The sequence below is a fragment of the Chaetura pelagica genome, unplaced genomic scaffold, assembly GCF_000747805.2.
Source record: "Chaetura pelagica isolate M959 unplaced genomic scaffold, ChaPel_1.0 scaffold76, whole genome shotgun sequence".
Lineage (NCBI taxonomy): Eukaryota > Metazoa > Chordata > Aves > Apodiformes > Apodidae > Chaetura > Chaetura pelagica.
Window position 1 is genome coordinate 11,615,185 of NW_009970723.1, and position 22,405 is coordinate 11,637,589.

Here is a 22,405-nt window from a genome sequence, read left to right on the forward strand (position 1 = left end):
GGGAGGGGGGTTGTGTGGGTTTTTTTTAGGTTAACACAAGGCAAAAATATTTATTGAGTTGTATTTTTTATATTTATTTCATCATGCTTGTCAATTCAAGTGTCATTATAAAAGTACTTAGTGCTTCTAAGTGGGTTAACTGTTTTCTAGATACTTAGCTCTCATTAACAAGGCTTAGAAAAGCTTTTGGTACAGATCTTTAATATGATAAGTGATTTTGGTGGCTGAGAAAACTACAGTTGTAAGGTTCAGAACTGAATCAGTAGTTCTGAGAAAGAATACTGACCAAGAAGTCCTGTATTTTAAAACTGCCACAAAGCTAGCATGGATACCACTTGGCTTCCTGATATTTTGCAGTATTTAGACTATTTGTTACATATTCTGACAAAATCCTATGTTTGGGATTTCTCTCTCCCTACTTTTTATCTTATTCTAAATATCTCCACTGTTTGACCTAAATTACTGTCTAATGTTGTTTTTCCCTAGCAGTACCTCATTCTTAAGCTCAAATGTAGTTTTACTAAGGTCATTGAATATTTTTTGTGAGTTAATTAAGACACTTCTGAACTAACCCAAGAAGGAATAATCATAGATGTCATCAGTAAATATTTATTAATAAATGTGTGTTTTCATAGAGAAAAACCAAGAATCACATTTCTGTTAGGAAGAAACATAATAAGGTTTTATTTCCACAGTTTGGAAACAAGAATGTTCCTTTTGAAATGTCTTATGTAGTACTTACTACACATGCTACTTAAAAAATGACAATTTCTGTTTCTGCGTGCATATCTGGGGTCATGAAATCATTATATTGACAATTTGGTTGTTATATCATTTGAAAATTACAACTCCATAATTTTAAAAAATCTAAGCTTTTATAGGACAGCAGCCTGTCATAGAACAACCACAGACAGGAAGGCAGCAGGATGCCTACAGATAACATTTTTATATGTTCACATTTTGAATCATAGATATGCATCAGTCTCATTTAAAACAAACAAACAAAAGAAAACAAAAACAACAACAAAAAAACTAAACACAAAAAAACTAAACACAAAAAAAACCCAAAATCCAAAAAAGTAGTCACAGATTAATATAATTTTGTATGTCTATTTATTTTGAATGTATAAGATGTAAAATTTTTTCCAGATCTATAGTATTCTTCTCCATCATTGGCTATTTCTGTGACCATAAAAGTAGGTACATCTGTGGGCAATGACTGTGAGGAACTTTGAGCTTTGTGAGATCAGCAACATAAGCAGATTCTTTACAGCTCAAAGCAAAAATGGAGTTTAGGATATTGAATCTTTCTAGTTAATTGTTCTAGATTTGATATTGGCACGAGATACTGAGAGATTTTAAGTCTATAGTATTTTGCTAACCAGCTAGTTTAATTGTCAGAAGATGGAGAATTAATGAGTAGGCTGAAAATATCTGACAACCTCAGAAAGACTTAATGTCTTGCAAGTCTAGAGAATGGAGTCCTTGTCTGGAAGAGAGTGTATGTGTTCCTATTCACAGCTCTTTTTTCTGAGTGGTTAGTTTGGAAATACTGGTTTGAGGGTACAGGATCCATAGCTAACAAGAAAGTTTTCATTGAGTAACTTGGTCTGCCTAAAAATTCCCTGAATTTAAATAAAATTCCAGATATAGTGAGTAAATCCAACCCAGTTTTGACTTAACAGTTCATTGTTAAAAATACTTTATAAATTTAAGTAAAGATGTATGATTGCTGGTTCCATTTACGTTTGTAAATCTGGGGTTTTTTTAATTGTATCTTTGTAAAGACATTTTACAAAATTATTTTAAACTTCTATTTAATTTTCAGAAACACATATATATCATAAGAAGGTATAGAATATAGAGTACTATTAAAAATTGTGAATAAGCTCCTGGGTTTTTATTTCAATTGTTAAATATCAAAGAGAACTGCATATTTGACAAATTACATAGATACTAACTGTCATATAGTATGTTCTGTTCCATGTTTAAGATGTTTACTAGTTCTCTCCACCACAGACCTCTAAATTCAATAATTAATCAAAATTTTGCCATGTTACTAATAGTACATTTGTTTACATCAAGTTGTCCCAAATGATAATAGGTGTCTTATAATGAAAGTTACATAATATTTCTGATTATTTTTTTTTTTTGGTTTATACTAGAAGTTACATGGGAGGACCAGCAGAAAAAGGTGAATGGTACAATAAGTGATGACAAACCATTGCCGAAAAAGAAACAGCATTCTGAGACAGGTTTGTCAGGGTTTGGAAAACCACATGAAAGCATGAGACTATAAAAACACATTTCATGCTTTTGTAATGCGTGTGTGCTTGATGTACCTTATTATTTTTCACTTTGGTGTGAAATCTTTAGTATGTAGAGACCATTTAGATTACATAGTTCTGTTTTAGAATAGCCAAAATAGATCTGCTTTTGTAAAGAATTGTGTTAGAATGTACATGCATTAGAAGTGTTCTGGCACAATATTAGACTTAGCTTGCTTTTTAGTTTTGAATTTTGTTATGATTTATCTATTTGTGGAAACCTCAGAAATCCAAGTATGAGTTCTGCTGATTCTTATTTAGTTGATAAAAGCAAGGTATCTACTGCACATATGGTGGGAAATTCATCTTCTAGACTTGAATCTGAAACCTTCTTACACCATCACATGTCAGAAATACAATTCTGATGTAATTTTTTATAAGACTGTATTTTATAACCCATATGAATGGAGTTCTCAAATGTAAGAAAACTTTTTTATCCTCTGTCTTGTACATGAACGGATTTCTTCTGAAACTGAAAACTATCATAAACTTTCTTCTACACCAAACATAATGTTTAATTCTTTGACTTTATCTTTGCTCCTACAAATGCATAGCACTGGAAAGTATACCTATAAATAATCATAATGATTATGGAAATGGTAGTATTGTTCTCTCATTTGAATCAGACAATAAAAGGTTCTAATCACATTAATTTATGCACTTGTAATAATGTGATATTATAGTGATAAAGACACTGTAAAAAGAAGAGAAGGAAAGAAGAGAATGAAAGGAAAAAAGAAAAGGGAAAGGGGGAAAGCAAAATAAATCCTTAGATTCATTGTGTATTTAAAGCTTGATTCACATCTACTCAAGCAAATGGGAATTTGTCAGCTTGAATACTTAGGTTCAGTTTTGGGCTGCAAATCTCTCTCTATTTAGCATATTAGTTGTCTTAATTACTCTAATGGCAACACTTTTCCCAATCACACAAGTCAAAGTTTACAAGATTGGGAAATTATGCCATCTCCCAAATTAATGCTGTAGTCTCAGCTTTAGGCTCACCTACATGCTGATAATTTCAAAGTTTCTTCTTGAAGCTCAACTATTGTACAGCTGAAAGTGCAAGAGTCAGAACTGAAGGAGAGGAGCAAGGTCTGTATTGGCTCTCTAACCGAGGAATTAGAGAACCTAACTGCAGAAGGCCAGACCTGCAGTTGCATTACCTGTTTCCTGACTTTTTAACGCATCAGAGGAAGCTACAGTTGAAAAAAACACTGCTCATAAGAGTCAGGATCAAAATGTAATGTATCTTCTTTTCCAGCAGAATGTTTTAACTATTGCTTGGCAAACCAAAATACAATGTCTACAGTTCTTCAGTCTTGCCTTTCCAGGGAAAATTCTGCAGAATATCGACTCTGCCCAGACTTTTGCTTTACATAGTAGCTAAGTAAGAACATTATCTCCATCTTCCAGCTGAAGTGGGCTTAGAACTGTGGTCTAGGCACATGGCACGTTCATAGTTATTAGCAATGCTTCTTTAGAGCCACCCTCCCCATTTTTTATCAATAGGAGCCGTATTTTGTTGGATGGTTGCTCTTGGGGCTTTCTAGATTTTTTGAACATGGGTGAAATTTTGTAATTGTAAGAGAAAAAATCAGAAGAATTGAAATCAGAAACAAATACAATCACTCAAAAGTTGCTACTTCAGAAGTGTTTTATTTATTTAGAAAAATATTTATCTGATTTTAATATTATTTTGTTTCCCCTCTGGAGCAGTCCTACTGATCTCCAGTGCTGCAGGTGATACACAGAATTTGTATAGAAAGCCACAGTGGCAATTGCCAAAGTAGAATATGTACAAAATTGAGTAAAAAATGTGTTCTGCACTGTACAGTCCTAGATTCTTTCTGTGAGGGTTGATGCCTGAGAGAGCATACATTCTGCTCAGTTTTATGTTATCAGTTATGTGTTCCATGGTGCATTCACCTGGGACAATGAAATGGGAAGCAGAAATATCTCAGGTGGTTCTGAACACTCTACAACAGGTGCCAAATAGTGCGTAGTTATGTTCCTAGAATGCTTTTCCAAGCTGATTCTCTGTGTCAAGAAGCTGTGTGTGCTAAAGCGGTGGCAGTGGAGGAGCACCAGTGGAATCAGTCACTGCAGCTTTCAGGAGTTGTGCTACCACTCTGCACGGCACACTGCTCTCCCCTGTACACATCCCTGCCTCATGACAGTTCGTTTTCAAGGCACAGCAGCCAGGACAGCTGGAAGGAGGTGCAATAACCCTGTACTCACCCCTGGATGCTGAGATATATTGGATCTGACACCACGATCTACCAGTGATGTAGTCTGATGGAATCTACCAAAGTAAGCTTCAAATTCCTTGAAGCTTTTCAATATGGGTTTTACCCTCTGCACAGGGCTGGGATTTCTTTAATCTGATAAAGCTTTAAATGATCTCTTCACCCAGAAAACAGCAAGGTGATATTAATAAACTTAGTCCCTGGCTGCAGCTGGCAGTCTGCAGAGAGAAGCAAGGAGGAATATGGGCACCTCATATTGCTGTTGCCCTGTTTTGGTTGCCTTTTCATACAAAGGTTTTTCTGCTATGGCCTGTTCCAGGAGCTTGTCCTGGTTTTAATTTCAGTTTGTCTGTTAAAAATTTAATCTAACCAGTCACGTGGTAATAGCTATAGCATTGTTATAGCTAAGAAAATCCGTGATTAAAAATATTTATTACGTAAATATCTTGAGTAAGAACTAAGACTGAGCCAGTTGTAGGTAAAAACATAGATAGAGAACTCCAAATAATAGAAAAAAAAAATAACAGTAATACTGTATCATGTAAAACATTAATATTCAAGAAATATATGTGAGTAGAACTCAATTTTTTTTTAAGAAAATTTAAAGTTATTTAATAAAGTAGTAAAATATTTGTTATGTTTCAGACTTTTCAATAGAATATGCTGGTAAAATTCCTTTTCCTGAATATCAGAAATCAACATGTTTTCTTAACAGTGTTTGTAGTGTCAGAACTTGAGTTCTGAGGCAATTTGCAAAACTATTGTTCCATGTATTGCAAAGAGTCCATATTATTTATGCAAAGATTTTGAAGGATTGCAAGTGGAAAACTGCAGTATCGTAGGTAAGCACAGCATTAAAATTCAATCCATGTCTTGAATGTGCATGGCCTTCCTTTAGCTGGTGTCCGCACTGCCAGAGAGTGCTACATTCTCAAGATGCCACCAAATCAGAGAGATGTGGAACAGTTATCTGTTCCTTTCTAATATTATTAAGCATTTCTGCTTTCAGCACTCCTGTCACTCAGCCGTAATAGACGACATATGAAAGAAAGTGAATAAAGCTGTAGTCTCCAATCACATTTCCTTGGGCAGTGAATTAAAATAAAATAAAATAAAATAAAATAAAATAAAATAAAATAAAATAATGTTTGCATGCAATCATTTTAACATGGTTTTGCATCTTTATTTGTGAGGTGTTAACAGCTAGAAATAAGCAGGCTATGGGTAGGAATGTTTCTTGTACTGATAGAGATAATGTTAGGCAAGATACCATTTCTCTTAAAAATCAATTATTTGAAACTAGTATCATAACTGGTCTCTCTTGAACTCATCAGGGTTATTTAAAGGGAAAAGCACATAGTTCATGGCACCCTTGGCAGTGGAACTGATTTCTGATCCAAGTCAATTGTTTTTGAAGTGTTCAATCAATCTCGCTTTCCAAAGTTTTGAAAGCTGAACGCAGTCTAGCAAACTGTGTCTTCATCCAGAGATGGCAATGCAGAAACTACCTTCATGAAATAGCAAATGGAACACTATTGTTTTTCCCTTATCTTTTCTACTTGGAGACAGTAGATTTGGTGGTTATTATCTGGAAACCATCCTGCAATGGTTTCATTATCATTGCCTATTGTGAAGATTGCAGTGTTATCCAAATGCCATAGACTATTATAATTTCTAAGCAACAGTGGAAGAACAGAACCATGGGAAGTGCTGACATATTTTAATAGGATCGACCAAAAAGAGACAGAATAGTTGAAACATTAATATATCTCATAATAGAAGTAAAAATAGAGTGTCCTTGTAATTATCTGGGGGAAAATTAATTCTTTAATATAGTACTAACATTTTAGAGGAATTGTAACAATGGTAGGTTAAAAACATCAGAACATACAAAGATAATGTGTACTTACAAAGGTTAAATCTCTCTATATATAGATTGGCTTTCAAATTGAAGGGAATCATGGCTTGTTTTATCCAAGAAACATTTCTATCATTCTCTTGGATGGAAATATTCCTTGCCTGTGTACAGAAAAAGCCTTTAAGAAATAATTGCAATGCAACAATAATTTTGTAGTTTACCTATTGCCATAGAATCAGTTGGCATAGACAAAGAGTAGTAAAAAATAATTCAAAACAAAGTGGTGGTTATTTTAAAAGAATTCAGTAATCAGAATTCAAAGTATAATATATTGAAAAATATAAAGTAGGAGATTTGGTTAGAAATGGGTAATGAAAGGGGCTGGAAAAGACAAAGTAATGACAAGACACATAGAAGGACACTAGTAATGACATAGCGAGTATTGGATAAATCAGAAATTACAGTTAAAGGGGAAGGCTGGTATAAAATAATGAGGAGAGGAGCAGAGTAGCATCATGGACTAGTTTATGATTGCTGAAAAGGAAAGAGATTGGGCAGTAGAACAGTTTTCAAAATAAATTGATTAGGAAAGGGAAGAAGAAAATGTCCATGGCCCTGATGGAAGTTTCAATATACTGTGGAAGAGCTGGGGAAGAGGGCACAAAAAAAGATCTTATGAACATGTTGTGGAATCTGAAAAAAAAAAGTGAAGTGGGTAAAATTTACAAAAAGACCTACATGTTGAATCTGTGAGAGTCTTTTAACCTGTGACAAAAGAGAAGTAATGTAGATTGAATATATGGCATGACTAACTGTGTTTTTGAAAAAAAATGAGTATGCACTTTTCAGGGGCTCTTCTTGCAATTGATAAATTATGTATTTAAAACAGATAATTCCCTCATGTATCTGCTTTAAAAAATATATGTATAAAAATTCATTTTGTTCCTATACCACTTTAAAAGTAAACATGCCTAGTCTATAGCAAATTAACAACAAATTGGATTAAAGAGAGAAAATGGAACTCTGTGGATGGGAATTGCAGTCCCCATTTGAGTGAGGCACAGATGTAATCAAATATTGCTCTTCAGTGTTGTAGCCAAATTGCATGAATTCATGGTATAATTGTAGTTTAGGATGGATCACAAGTAGTGAGGTGGCCTGAAAATGTCTAAGAAACCACACACCTATTTGTATATATGCTTTTACTGCTTTTTTGTGTTTTGGAAACCACTCCTGCAGTCTTAACTATGTGATCTCCTGGACAATATGATTCTGTAGGTGGTGAAAATTCTTGACATCACTAGGATGAGAATAGATTTAGAACAGGGAAAGATCTGATTTCAGATAGCCCATCTATCCTGTACTGACAATAGTGGGTGTATTTGTATCTATGGTAACTTTTCTGAAATAGTGTTGATACTTGACTATCAAAATCACCTAACTTACTAGTGAGATTTCTTTTCCGGATTTATGATGTTTCAAATCCAATGTGTAACAATAGTGCATTAATATTTTGAAATGTTACTAGTTTTTTGTTACTAGTCTTTTTTCCCTTATAAAATCATAGAAGCACTCTCTCTGAAGTCCTCATTTAGTTTCTCTTTTGTGAGTTATGAAAGAGTAATGCAGTCTACATTGTTTCATTTGACTTAGAGAGTTCATATATTGTATGTTGTTTTCTAACTCTTCTTGTCTTTGGGTAGGAATAACCCACATTTTCTGTATTCTTGCTGTCTTTACCTAGCCTGTATTATATACAGTGTGTATTATGTATTTGCAAAATTAAATGTATTGCTCCTCTCTTCCCTGCATTTTCTTTAAGTCTAGTTAGTCCTCTGCTTGTATGTTTGAGGAAAAATGTCAGTACCTGTCCAGTATAAAGCAATGACTTTGAGTGTATGGGTTTAGACTTTAAAATAAAGAACTCATCTTTAACTGGTAGACAGATACCTTATTAACAAAAATTCAGAAGTGTGGAACAGGGTCTATATCTGCAGGAAGTTTAACTAGAAGATGTGACTTAGCACTATTAAAGAAGATTAAGGAAAACCATTTTTATTCACACCTCAATGTAGTTAAATGCCCTTTCATTCTAAATCTTCTTTTAACAAATATTTCTACTCTTAGCTATACTGTTATCTACTCTTCCTCTTTCATCTGTATCGTTAGCATTGCAGAGTTTGAATGGTGTCAGGGACACCTTTCCTGAGTTAGCTGCACTATGCCATTCTGCAAGTCTAATCACATCCAGACTAAGTACCATGGACTTCATGGAACATTTTCATTTTAAAATCTCCTCTATGTTTCAAGTTTATGCCTATTCATCTGTGCTGTTGCATGTCTTATTTTGTGAAGAGTATCCAGAAATGGGGCTTTGCAAGTTCTGTGACTTCTGGAAGTCAAAGGAATTTCTGAGACTATTTATGCACTGAAAGGGTCTTTGTTTTTAAGAAGAAAACTGAAATTAAGAAAAGACTTGGGGCAGGGGGACTAGTTAATTTGCATCACTTTGCCCTGTGCTGCTTTTAGAATTTCAGATAAGCACATTTCCTATGTAAGGTTTCAAGCATGTTTTTTTGAACACTAAGTACTTAAATACTTGTCTTTAATAAGTGACATTACTGACAATGAAAAGTTCTGCATCAAAGCGTGATAAAATAGATGGTACTTATTTTGTTTTGCTCAGAATTGCAGTACAATACCTAGTTTTCATTTACTTTATGTTTGTTCATTGAGAGTCTCATTTGTTTCTGAATCTATGTATAATAGCCTTATATATACTGCTCTCGTACGTCAAGATGAACAATCGATCCAAATAAATGCTAGTTCCACAACAAAGCAATAACTGTGCAAATGAAGGCTGTCTATTGACAAGATGTAAATGTAACAGAGTTTTATTCCATTATTTTCTTCTCAGATTTGAATGTGTTTCTATCAACAAAGATCTATTTTAGTGGATTACAAGCTACAGAGGCAGAGAATTTTCAGACTATTGTTTGGGATTTATGGCATGGCTTCTTAATCAGGAGAAGATTGGTTCTCATAAGTGTTTTTGTGTCTCAATTAATTGGTCTATTAGTACTTCCCTCTTATAATTGTTAATTGAAAAACGTTGGTGCATTACCATGCCACAGCTTCTACTAATTCATTAATATTTGCATGAATTAATAAAAAGTATTATAAGACATTTATCTCAAGAGATATCAGCTCAACAGGTATCTCAAGTGAGAAGATACCTCTTTTCTTTTCCTCTGGATGATATTAAAATTATTAATCTAATATATTTGATCGGTAAAACCCTTATATACTTGTAATTAAAAATTAATTTTGCTTGCCTCTTTGATGTGTAAACAATTTTTTCATAACAAATACTTTGCATGAGGACTACAGGCCTGTCAGCCTGACCTTGGTACCAGGGAAGATTATGGAGCTGTTCATCTTGTGTGCATGCACATGGCAAGTGCAGGGTAATGGTGAGATCAGGCCCACCCAGCATGGATTCATGACAGGCGGGTCCTGCTTGGCCAACTTGATCTCCTTATATGACCAGATGACCCAGCTATTGGATGAGGGGAAGGCTGTGGATGTTGTTTACCTGGACTTTAGTAAGGTCTTTGACACCATCTCCCACAGCATTCTCCTTGAGAAACTAGTGGCCCATGGCATAGACAGGTGGACTCTTCAGAAGATTAAAAACCAGCTGGATAGCTGGGCCCAAAGAGTTGTGATAAACAGTTAAATCCTGCTGGTGGCTGGTCACAAGGGGTGTTCCCCAGGGCTCGGTACTGGGGCCAGTTCTGTATAATATTCTTGTCAATTATTTGGACAAGGGAATCAAGGGCACCCTCAGCAAGTCTGCAGATGACACTAAATTAAGGATGGGTGTTGATCTGCTCGAGGTTAGGAAGGCACTGAAGGGAGATCTGGACAGGTTAGATTGATGGGCTGAGATTAATGGGATGAAGTTTAACAAGACCAAGTGCCATGTCCTGCACTTTGGTCACAATAACCCCAAGCAACAGGCTTGGGGAAGAGTGACTGGAAAGCAGCCTAGTGGAAAAGGATCTGGAAGTACTGGTGGATGGCTGGGTGAACATGAGCCAGCAGTGTGCCCAGGTGGCCAAGAAGGTCAACAGCATCCTGACCTGTATCAAAACCAGTGTGTCCAGCAGTGGTAAAGAAGTGATCGTGCCCCTGTACTAAGCACTGGTGAGACTACAGCTTGAGTACTGTGTTCAATTCTGGGTGTCACAGTATAAGAAAAACACAGGTCCTGGAGCATGTCCAGAGAAAAGCGACGATGCTGGTGAGAGGTTTAGAGAATGTGTCATACAAGGTGCAGCTGAGGGAACTGGGGCTGTTTAGTCTGAAGAAAAAAAATATTTACTGAAAGAGTGGTGAGGCATTGGAATGGGCTGCCGAGGGAAGTGGTGGAGTCACCATACCTGGAAGTGTTCAAGAAGTGTTTAAATGTAGTGCTTCAGGATATAGTTCAGTGGTTGTGGTATTTGGATTATGCTTGGACTCGATGATCTTGAAAGTCTCTTCCAGCCTTAATGATTCTATGATTCTATGTGGCTGATACAGTCACACTGGTAATTTATTTCTAAAATCTTCCAAGGGAACTTCCCTAGTATTCAGTTCCATGCTGAGCCTCGCTGACACTGCTAGAATGTCCTACAGTACCATAGCAGGTGTATTCCTAATTTGCAAATAATGTGATTCCAAACATTCTTTGAAAATCTATTGGAAATAGTTTATTCTAATGCAGTACATGTCTCAAAGCTATGCATTCTTATGGATAGTAAAAATAATAAAAGAAGCAATAAAGGGGTCATGATAGACACTTCCAAATAATTGTTTTTAATATAGTAGGAGTGCTCACTTCAGGCCTATAGCTACATAATAGGAAACATTTTCAAAAAATTAAAGTACTTCAGCTGTGTTTTGGTGATGATGCTACTGATTTATCTATTTAACAGTCAGAGCAATTATAGCTACACTATATAAATAGAGCTGTAGTGTACCAGGGAGTATTAGAACCTTGCAGTCACTTATTTATATTTCATACTAAGAATTCATTGTACTTGACCAGATAGAGAAATATTTATATGCCATTACTTTTTAAATATGTGAATACATAGCATCCTCTGTCAAAACTGTCAGCTGCTATGCTTTTATATTACATATATATAGCAGTTAAGTGTGTTCTTCCTGTAAGCAAATTTATTTGCCTAAAAATGTATTCTAAATATATATTTTACAAGCTGCTTGTGTTTACAATGAAGTTTTGATGCAGTCTTGCCATTTGATAGTAGATGGAAATTATAATCTGCCAGTTATAGAATAAATCTTTTAACTACAGAGCACAGTGGTTATCAGATGAAATTAATTGTTGTCTTTAATTTAAATGTATTGATTTATATTGCTTATCTTATTTTTACATTTTTCAATGGTATCTTGATATTGACTTTAAAATGTTAAAATTATAGCATATTTTTGTGGTTTATGAACTTTTCTGGAATTCTTAATCTAACATCAGCAGTATTAATGAATTATGAGCAATGTTTTGTGACTCATTAACAAACTGCAAGTGGAAGTTATATCAGGGCTTATAGATATATGTATATTTCTGATAATTTCTGGAAGAATGCATTTGTTCTGCTCATGATGGTACCTTCACAGTTCATTGCAGTTATTACTTTTCAAGATTAATTCCTGCCGTTCTTTTGTTACAAATAGATTTTCAGTACACAGAACGACACTGTCCCTCAGATTTTCTCCATGTCTGAAATGGCAGTGTGTTTTTGAATGTGAAGTAATAAAGTAAGTAAAGAGATAGTTGCTTTGGCATTTAACTTGCATGCATTTGCACTAACTTAGATTTCTGTGAGATGAGAATACCATTTGATTCTGAAAAAGTACCTGTTGCATTGACCATGAGAGTTAAAAGCTATACATTCTTTTTTCTCACGTTCTGTATTTTGGTCTTGATAATATTGCCTTTGTCAGATTGTCACAATAATGCAGTCCTTTCCAGAGTGTGTTATGTGGATTCTGAAATTCCTGAGGTCGTATATCCTTTTGGAAAAAAAACAGAAATGGAAATGTGGAGTTTGTTTCAGCATAAATTATAAGAATTTAATAAGTGAAAATCTAATAATAGACTTCCTGTTGGTGACATTAAACTGAATGTTCAACACTTGAAAGAGAAAAATCATACTTACATCCAAGTAGAAAACACGCCAAAAACTTGAACAAAAATGTTTATGCTAGTTAACATACCTTTTACTATTCAGCTTTTTTTCTGCTTCATTTCAAGGATTGACTTTGCTGTCAGTTATAACTGTTGTTATTTCCTCAGCTTCTATACTAACCCTGTCTTTACAGTTTTTCAACAGTAGTTTAACCACTTCTTCTTCAGCTTTCTTTCTTCTTCTGGTGTCTCTGTTATTTTTTCCCCATTTACTAACTCTGCTCTGCAGACTTCTCTCTAAAACAATTTTTGGCCCTTTCCCTCAGTTTTAACCTTCTGAATACATCCTCTCACGCCCATCTCCTTTGTCTATGTCTGTACATTACACGATGTGATCACAGAAGAAGCGGAATCATCAAGGAGAAAAAACTCAGGTCTGTCTCTTCTACTGCTTTTCTCTGTGTTATTTTTTTCATTTTACCTTTTCTATAGAGTCTATCACAGCTCACCTCACATGCTTTTCACTCTCTTCCCCCTCTATATATGTCAATATTGGTACACTGTAAGAATTTAAGATGCTTGTGTAATTTTTATTACTTATAAATTATGTACTGTACAAAGAAGTTTTAAAAGGTAACTGATGACACATGTGATATACCTTAAGATTTTAAACTGATTTGATTTCTATCATATCAGTTCTTATTTCCCACCTCCATTAACTGAAAATTAGCCTTTCAGCATCCAACTAGCACATGAAACAATCTATAATTTATTTTATCTTTGCATTTGGAAACATCAAAAATTGTGGAAACTCTGATAGATTTAGTTATTTTTTACCCTGGGGAGGATATAATTTGAGAATTGAGTGATTTTAATAAGTTAAATTTAATGCACTGGAATTTCAAACTTAGTTTAATTGAATGAAAACTATTTTGGTTATAAGTAGAGTTGTTAATGATCAAAAGCTATTATCTCATGCCAAAAAATTTAGACTAAGCATAAGATTATGATAACAAGAGAGAGAGCAGGAAGTCAACACTTTAATCAGCAGTGCAGTTGCAAGTTATTATTACTGCCCTTAAACTCAGGAGCAACTAATTTATTTTATGCATAGTAACATATTTTCAGAGGTGCATTTGAAGAGGATACTCTTCCACATTTTACCTCAATAATGCTTACACATTTCAGTACAAGGCACTTTGAGCAGCTGTGCACACAGATGAAAGCAAGGGTGACACTTAAAGGCATTGTTTCAGAAAGAGATGTTTTCCCAGTGTTTTAGAATTTGCTTTAAAAACTGTGCAACTAAGATTATCTATTGACAAGTTCCATTAAGAACTGTTTTTCACAGTATTTACCATGCTACCAAACATTCAGGTGAATTAAAGGATTAGCTATTGATTTTAGGTTTTATTAGACTGAGACGTGTTGAGAAAGCTACATATATAAATTTGTGAATATTGAATTGAAATAAATATATTGACATTTCCTTTCTGGATATTATAATCTTTAATTGCAAAAACGAGGTTATTTTATTCCTTGAAAAAAATTAGATTTTTATTAATTGATAAATCCTGTGAGAGTGCATGCAAATCTTATGCTGTGTATTTCAAGCACAAAAACAAGTTCAGAAAGGTAACAAGCAATAATATTTTATATATGTTCTTTTATTTGACAGCAGTACAGCTTGATAGCATCCTTCATCCTAAACCTTGCTTTCCTTGGGTGAAGGAGGGGCTTTGTGATGCAGATTTTTCACAATTTGTTTCTAAACTCATATTGTGGAAAGAATTTAATATGTTTCATAGGATCTAAGTACTTTGAAAGATGTTAGGGAGGTACAGCAGTTCACCTGCTTGTGTATTCAGTATGAGCAATGGCAGTAAGTCCCTGTCTGCCAAAGAACTCTAGTGATGCAACAAACATCTTTCTTTTTATCACTAAGTTGGTTCAAACTAATCAGTTACTGTTGTGCAAACAATTGCAGATAATACTGTGGTCTTCAAATATAGGAGATACAGAAAACATTCTTGAGCCTTGCAAAGTTAATCTAGGCCTAGATGTGATCTGACTCAAGTAACTATACCCAAAAATTGATCACCCAAACTCTAGAAAGGATGATCCATGACAGCTTAAAGGCAGTTGGTGTACATGTAGTAGAAGTATTGCTGGCTAATTAATTTAAGGATTATTCCAGGATGCAAAGGGATGGAGTAACTAGGCCCAGTCATTGCTACTTTCTGAGGAGGTAGGTGGAAGTTAGAAGATGGAGTACTGGGGACATCTCCATTTTAAAGGGCCATGAAAGGCAAGGAAATAGAGATTCCAGTTCTTTTCTGCAACATCTGGAACAAAACTCTCATTTTAAGAGCTCATGAAAGTCTGATTAGACTTTTTCCTAACTTTGAGAATGAAATTCAAATAGAAAAGAATTTTGAAATGTGTTTTTCTCTGTTTTATTATTTTTATGGAAAATGATGTTTGTTGGTAGTAACATTATTGCTGGGCCTGAAGCCTATAAAAACTAAAAAGGTCTGTTAAGGATGGGTGACCAAAATGGAAATGCTCATAGCTTTGGTCAGTGGAGGGCCAAACAGTGGAAGGGTTTGGAAAATAAACTTTTGGAGAAACCAAGGTCAAGAAATTAGTATGATTGAGAGTTTGAGAGATCAACTGTAGTGGAAGACAAAGAGCACAGGTATTTATATTTCTTCTTAACTTATAGTATCATGACAGGTTTTTCAAGCTTCCCAAGATGAATCTACTGTAATATTCTTACCCTTTATAAACAGAACATGACACCCCTTTATTTTTGAGTTATTGTTATAGTCAGTATTCAGTGATACACTTTCCTTTAAAGATCAGGATGGTGTTTTGTTTTGTTTCCATCTTTCTTATGTTGAAAAGAAATTTCTCAATGGAATTTGTAACATTTTAGGACAAATGTGATTAAATGACTGGTGCATCTCTGAAGGCTTCTGTGATATTTAGTTTGACAGGCATGTTTAAAATCTGATGCCTTAGACTGTGACTGAGGCATTTAAAGAGGAGCAGTAAGCTCCAAATTCAGTTTAAATGTACTTAGCATGCTAATAGTTGTATCCTGTTGGATGACTGGGAAGCTCCTTGTCCTTTTAAAAATTATTTTTATTAAAATTAAAAGCAGAAATAAAGGCCTCAAAATCCAACCTCCAAAATAGCCTTCTGTATTGACCCACATAAATAAAGGCTGTTCTTCAGTCTGTTAAAGGAAAAATAGTAAAAATATCATTTTACTAAAACTGAGACCACAATTGCACAAGAGAGAGCATAGCATCAGGTATATATATTTTTTAATCAGTAAACATTTGCTAGTTTAATTTGTAAATCTCCTGAGTCTTACATGCAGGTGAATACACCACTGTTTTTGTGTTCTTTGGTTAAATCTTGGACCATATTTATGGTTGTTGAGATGCTAATGTAGATGTCTTGCATTCTTAGGATGGCTGAAGATTCTCTGTTAATAGTTGTTTGCTTTCCTGGAAGCAGAGGCATAGTTATCATCAAGTGTTTCTGCCTGTGATTTGAAGTGGCTATATCAGAATGTGAAATATTCTGTGGTTGTACTGTGAAGTTTACCAGTGGTGGGAGCTCTGAGGAGCTCACATACTTGGCAAACAGGGTGTTGGAGTGTTTAACAATAAGACTGTGCTCAGACTTTCATTAAGACAATGCAGAGTTTATAGCATGGCTGATCTGAATGGATTTTTATTAGTACAGAATGTAAGAGCCTACTGATGCTCAGATACATTTCTTTTCCATTTTCAAAACTCTACTGCATATTATTTATAGGGACAATGTGCCAGAATTCTTTGGAGAAGTGAAATCGGGTGTTTTAGCTAATACTCATCTTACTGCTTCTATCTTTCTTCATTCCATTTGGGCACTCAGTATTTTTCAAAGGCCACCAAAATGTATGTACACCTTTGTATGAGGTAGCAAGGACAAACATCACAGAGTACCCTGCAAAAATAACTGCAGAAAAGGAGCCACACACCATTAAGAAGAGCTAGTCATTACTTTATTGAACATGCAAAACAGCATTTCCCTACTAGCTTTCAAGACCTGTCTGGATTGCCTTTCTGAGTGATCTGCCCTAATTGGTGGTTTTTTTGTTGTTTATTTGGTAAGGGGGCTGGATCTGATGATCTTTGGAGGTCCCTTCCAATCCCTAATATTCTGTGATTCTGTGATTTGAAAGTCCGTTGTCCTGCAGAGATCTGTTCCTAGTGATTAAGACCTGAGCTGACCCTGCCAATTTATGAACTTGTGATTCCAAAATGTCTTTAACATTCTAACTTAGATCACCATGCCATCTTCTTCAGTTCTCTTACTAAGCAGTGCCATGTACTCTGCAAAAAAATCTAAAGTAACATTGTTAACATGGTTTAAACATTGTGATAAAAAAATTGTTTAATTGGTGAAAAATGTGCCCCGGGTTTCAGTCTTTGTTTAGTTTGTTAAGTTTAATGCCAAGAAGAAAAAAACTCCAACAAAACCATCAAGCAATTGTCAAATAGAACACAGGAATGCAAAAGCTTCCTCCCCCACAAGGAAGCTGGCTAACTGAAATTGTCTTCACTCTAGCCTTCCCTTTTAATTACAGTTATTCACACTTCAATCTCATTATTGACACTTCAATCTCTGGGTCTCTTTAGCTTGGAGAAAAGGAGACTGAGGGGTGACCTCATCAATGTTTACAAATATGTAAGGGGTGAGTGTCAGGGAGATGGAGTTAGGCTTTTCTCAGTGACGACCAGTGATAGGACAAGGGGTAATGGGTGTAAATTGGAGCATAGGATGTTCAAGGTGAATATCGGAAAAAATTTTTTACTGTAAGAGTGACAGAGCACTGGAACAGACTGCCCAGGGAGGTTGTGGAGTCTCCTTCACTGGAGACATTCAAAACCCACCTGGATGAGTTCCTGTGTGATGTACTCTAGGTGACCCTGCTCTGGCAGGGAGGGTTGGACTAGATGATCTCTCGAGGTCCCTTCCAGCCCCTAAGATTCTATGATTCTATGATTCTATGATTAATCAGTAATCTAAAAACACGGAATATTTTAATTTTTTTTTTCTTCTTTGACATTTATGTAGGTGTCATTCATATTCTTTTCATTCATATTGTGATATTGATCCCAGGCGTTTTGGAAAGACCTTCCTTGCTGCAACAATAACTTTTTTATATTTGGCACATATTAGACATAAAGCCCTGGAGGGAAGTTCAGCAACCATTTATATCACACATCACCTGATCTTCTGCTAGACCTGTAGCATTTAAGCAGTTATATTTTCACAATGTAGACAGCCAGAAAGACAAAATTTAGAGATAATTTCCTAGAGGTAGATTTGGAATTAAATGGCTCTGGAAATATGAGGAACTGTAATCCTTTGAGTGCAAGACCTTTAACTGACAGGTTTTAATGTTAAAAGCAAAGAACTTTTAGAGTTTGCTTTTAGGAGACAATCTTGCTTAATTTGCCAGTTTAGATAAGAATATTGCTTCTTATGGATCTCAGGTGAAAATACTAACCTGTTGAACTGATCCCTGCACAGCTAAAATTCATTGCAGGAGAGAGCTTAAGAGAGAACCAGGCTCTAAACTCAAGTTTGGGGCAATCAGCTCTGCAAGAAGGAAGAAAACCTGGGAGAAAGGCTATTAAGCTCAGCATCTCCCAGTTGTAACCTTAAGGCTGCAGAGTCAAGCTCCCTTTGATGCTCCAAGGAAGCCAGCAAGTTTTGAGCAACTTTTCGTCACTGCCATCAGTATCCATGATTAGGGAGAAGTCTGCTATCCTGCTTTTTCAGTGGAACTGTTACTCTAATTGGTCATGTATGAAGGTGGTCATGTTCTCCTGCAAGGGACTTGGGGTCCCTGCTTCATGGGACTTCTTTGGGATAGGTGGATAAAGCCTGGTGGGGTTCTTTGGCTGTGGCACCATCCCATCAGAAGAACAGAGCTCACTGACTTGAGGTATTTCCAAGAAAATATAGCTGATCAAGGCCATTTTAGAACAGTTTTACTTTGTGTTAAGTCCACTCACATATGAGTCTCTTGATTAGAATTCTGTTCGTTATATCATCTTGATGCATGTTAGATGATTAGATATCTATTATATATATTAGTACCTCTTAGAAAGAATAAACCCTTACAAGACCAGGGGAACATGACTGTGCACACTTTTTCATGAAATGTCAGCAGTCATTATAATAGCAATGTCAACTGTGATGGTGGAAGAAGGTTTTGAGAGAGTATTTTTCAGCATTTCAACCTCTCTGTCCTTGTAGTTCACCTATATATTTCATCAACGTAGTTCAATATATCTGTGTTCTGATTAAGCTAAAAACACATGGTTATTTTCTGTAATGTACAGAAATGTCTTTTTCATGAAAGCATAGATTTATATTTTTTTTGTCCAAATTGTTTAATTCTGTAAAGCTTTAGTTCATAAATTGACATAATTACACCACAGGATACAGTATATGCTTTTCAAGTGAGACAGAATAATATAGACTAATGTAATGATATTGAAGAAATCATCTAATAGGAATACACAAAGATTTTTAGGAATGACTGGTGATTTTGTCATGTTATATTATTCAGTTTGAGACATTTTAAAATCATAGTGATTTTTTGGTTTTCATAATCTTCAAGACACTAAGACCCTTCATATTTTTTTCAATTTGAGCACCTAATAACCAGGGAAACCAAAGGCATTAATTAATATCAACATTCTGAACCTGCTCTGACTTATTTTAAGAGGTGATGACTAGGCCCATAGCTTATGTCAAGATCTTTGCTGTTGAGGTAGCTGGCATTGCTTCATTTGGTCACTGAACAATACAGTATAATTTCTCTTTAAGTGTGACTTCATCCTTGATACCCATCTGAAAAATGGTATTTTATTAGATATAACAGCTCTGTTTCCTCCTTCAGTTTGTGTACTATGAAGTAGATCATGGTATTGTGAACAACTCTCAATAACCAATAATTCTGGAAAAATATTTATTTCTAATAATATCTGCTATTTTTGGTTTGTAGCTTGGGGCTTGTTGCTCCATATTCCTGGAATTGTTTTAATTCAATTTCTTATAATTTTGGCTCACAGTAAGAAAAAGAAATTGAGAGTCTGTTTAAAAGTTAATGCATTTCTAATTAAAGTAAATTTCATTTGACTTTTTTTTTTTTCACATTAATTACCAAACTTGGATTTTGGAGTGCAGTATTTATGGGCTGCCAAGCTATTTGTTTGAGATCCAATGTATTTTAATTTTATTGTGACAGAGTAATGCCCAAAGCCATTTACAATCTTTGATAAGCATTCAAAATATTTATTGGCATCAATTAGCTGATTTATGTGCATGAACTGGGTTCTGAGAATTACTATTTGTGTCTTTTGTTCTTCATATTTTTTTAACTGTGAGACAAGCTAGTGTAATATCATCATTAAACCTTTAACCTGTAGAGGCCATGAGAATTGATTAAACCAATGAAGATTTGAAGTAATTACTGAAATCCATTCTGACACATTTGACTTCTATGCTTAAATCATTAGACTGCATATTGTGTGAGCACTGCATAAAACATAAAGCACAAACAATATTTTATTTTGTTTTATTTTATTTTATTTTATTTTATTATTTTTTGTAACCCTATTCAAGGAAACTGTAATTATGTCTGATACTTACCTTGCCCTCTTCTGTGTTGAGTGTGTTAATGATTCTGGAAGTGAAAAATGCCAATGGGTTCCCTCCACTAAGTCTTCACTAAGAGTGCACAAATATGCACACTAGCATGCAGTGAATATGCTTCTGGATGCAGAGCACCATACTTGGTTGGTTGACTAAACTCATCAAATTAATTTAATTTGGTGGGTTTTATTATTTTTTTTTATTTTTAATGCATGTTTTATGATACTTTTATTATTTCTGCATTTTTTTTTCTCTCCCCCTCTTTTTGTTTTACGTATTGCTTTCATTTGTTTATAGAAGAAAAGAAAGCAGATCCAGAGAATGGGGATACAGGTAGGGTGACTTATTCAATACATTTTCATGTTTTTGCCCTTAAGTTCTTTGATCTGTTATGTTTAAGTAAATGTGTACTGTAGAGTTGGAGCACAATTTTGATGTATTTTAGTTATTTCAAAAGAGATGCTAGGAAACGGAAAAGAAGGAAAGGCTTTCCCTAATGTATTTACTTCATGTTTGTAAGGCAGCCAAATTAGGGTGAGAAATGGGAAGAAAGGCTAGAATCAGCTAAAGAAGGCTCTTGTGTACCTTAAGACTTCTGTCCTCCCCACTCCAGGCACAGTGTGATCACCTGCACATTGCCTTGTTCTTCTCTGTTGCAGGTTTCTAACTTATAAAATCTCTGTGTTTCTATAGGCTATAGTTATCCCTACTTTTCCCCCATTCCTGAGCTGCACTATCTTCCAAATTTTGTCTCTCTCTTGCGCATGCCTATCTCAAACTAAATCTGTCCTAATATTTAACTAGTTTATTTAGTATTAACCACTAATTGGAGCCCCTTAAAACTTTTAGCATGAAATGAGCATTAAGTTTTCAGTTATGAGGAAAGCTTTAATGGTGAGGTAGCTGAATCTTACCTTATTTCAAGTTAAAACACAAAAATAATGATTTGCATTTGAAGCTGGAGTAGTGAATCTAGTGTATACTCTGAGTCCTGTTTTAGGAGTTTAGCAGCTGCCACCTAGACTGTGGTAGGAATGATATGGATGCCACCTCAGCAGCGCTTGTCCCTCCGTTCCCCTCTGATAAAGTAATCAGAGTTCCTTTTCCGTGATGTTTCGTATGCAATAGTAGCTACAGTTACTGAAGAGGGGCCCCTCCTGTCGGTTGCTACTGGATTTTACAGTCTCTAGAAGTAGCTTGGTTTCCTGATTGCACTTCTGCTCATCCAATCCTGTAAGTGGAGTTGGGGTCTTGTCTTCTGATTTGATCCTGCAGCCTCCAGGCAGCTTTTTTGTCAATGTCTTGAGATGCCTTATCTTTTGTTACAGAATATCCCATAATTCAACTTTTACTTACACTTCCTTGTCTATTGATTACATTTCCATAGATAAAAACAAAGGTTAAAGCACAATTCATGCTACCCAAGGCTTAATTTACTTAAGTCACTAATGCCAAGCTCTGGCACAAATTAGTCTCTTTCTACAGTCCTCAGGGATCCAAGGGCAGGTTACAGGGTTGCTGTGCACAGTACTTGGGTGTCTTACTGTGGCATTTCAGGACTGTGTTTGCACTGCAGTTGTGCTGCTTTTCCTCAGCACTGCCTCTTCAAAAGATATGTGAAAAGAGTGTCTAGTATTCAATCAGCACCTGGCTCTTTATGAGCCAGGAATTTCCTGGTGCTGATGAAAACTCCACTGAGCTAACCTTCAGGCCATGTTTTTTTTAACATTAGAGAGTTGTTAAAAATACACAAAACTGTGAGATGCTGCCTAGACTATAATAATCCCAGATGTATTTGGTGAGCAACATCAGTCTTTCTTAAGTTTTTCTGTTACTACAGCTGAAATTTGAGTGTCTCATTGGCTATTTCTGTTGGAGGCACAGGTCTTGTCTAGAAGAAAAATTCTGGAAGGCAGTTACGGCAGAAGTGTACACATGAACTCACTTTGGCCTGGCCAAAATTTGCTTTGCGAACATTTCAGCACATCATGGCAGTATATGAAAATACATGAAAAGTGTATTTAATTGTTCTAGTGTCAGTCTCTGA

At 35.2% G+C, this 22,405-nt stretch overlaps 1 protein-coding gene across 1 annotated transcript in view; it reads left to right on the top strand.

Moving 5' to 3' along the window:
- The window catches only part of RIMS2 (regulating synaptic membrane exocytosis 2), a 303,972-nt gene that overhangs the window by 191,992 nt on the left and 89,575 nt on the right, over positions 1–22,405 (top strand). The window contains 1 exon segment of the mRNA XM_010006466.1: positions 13,020–13,061. Within this exon segment, the coding sequence (XP_010004768.1) occupies positions 13,020–13,061 (42 nt within the window).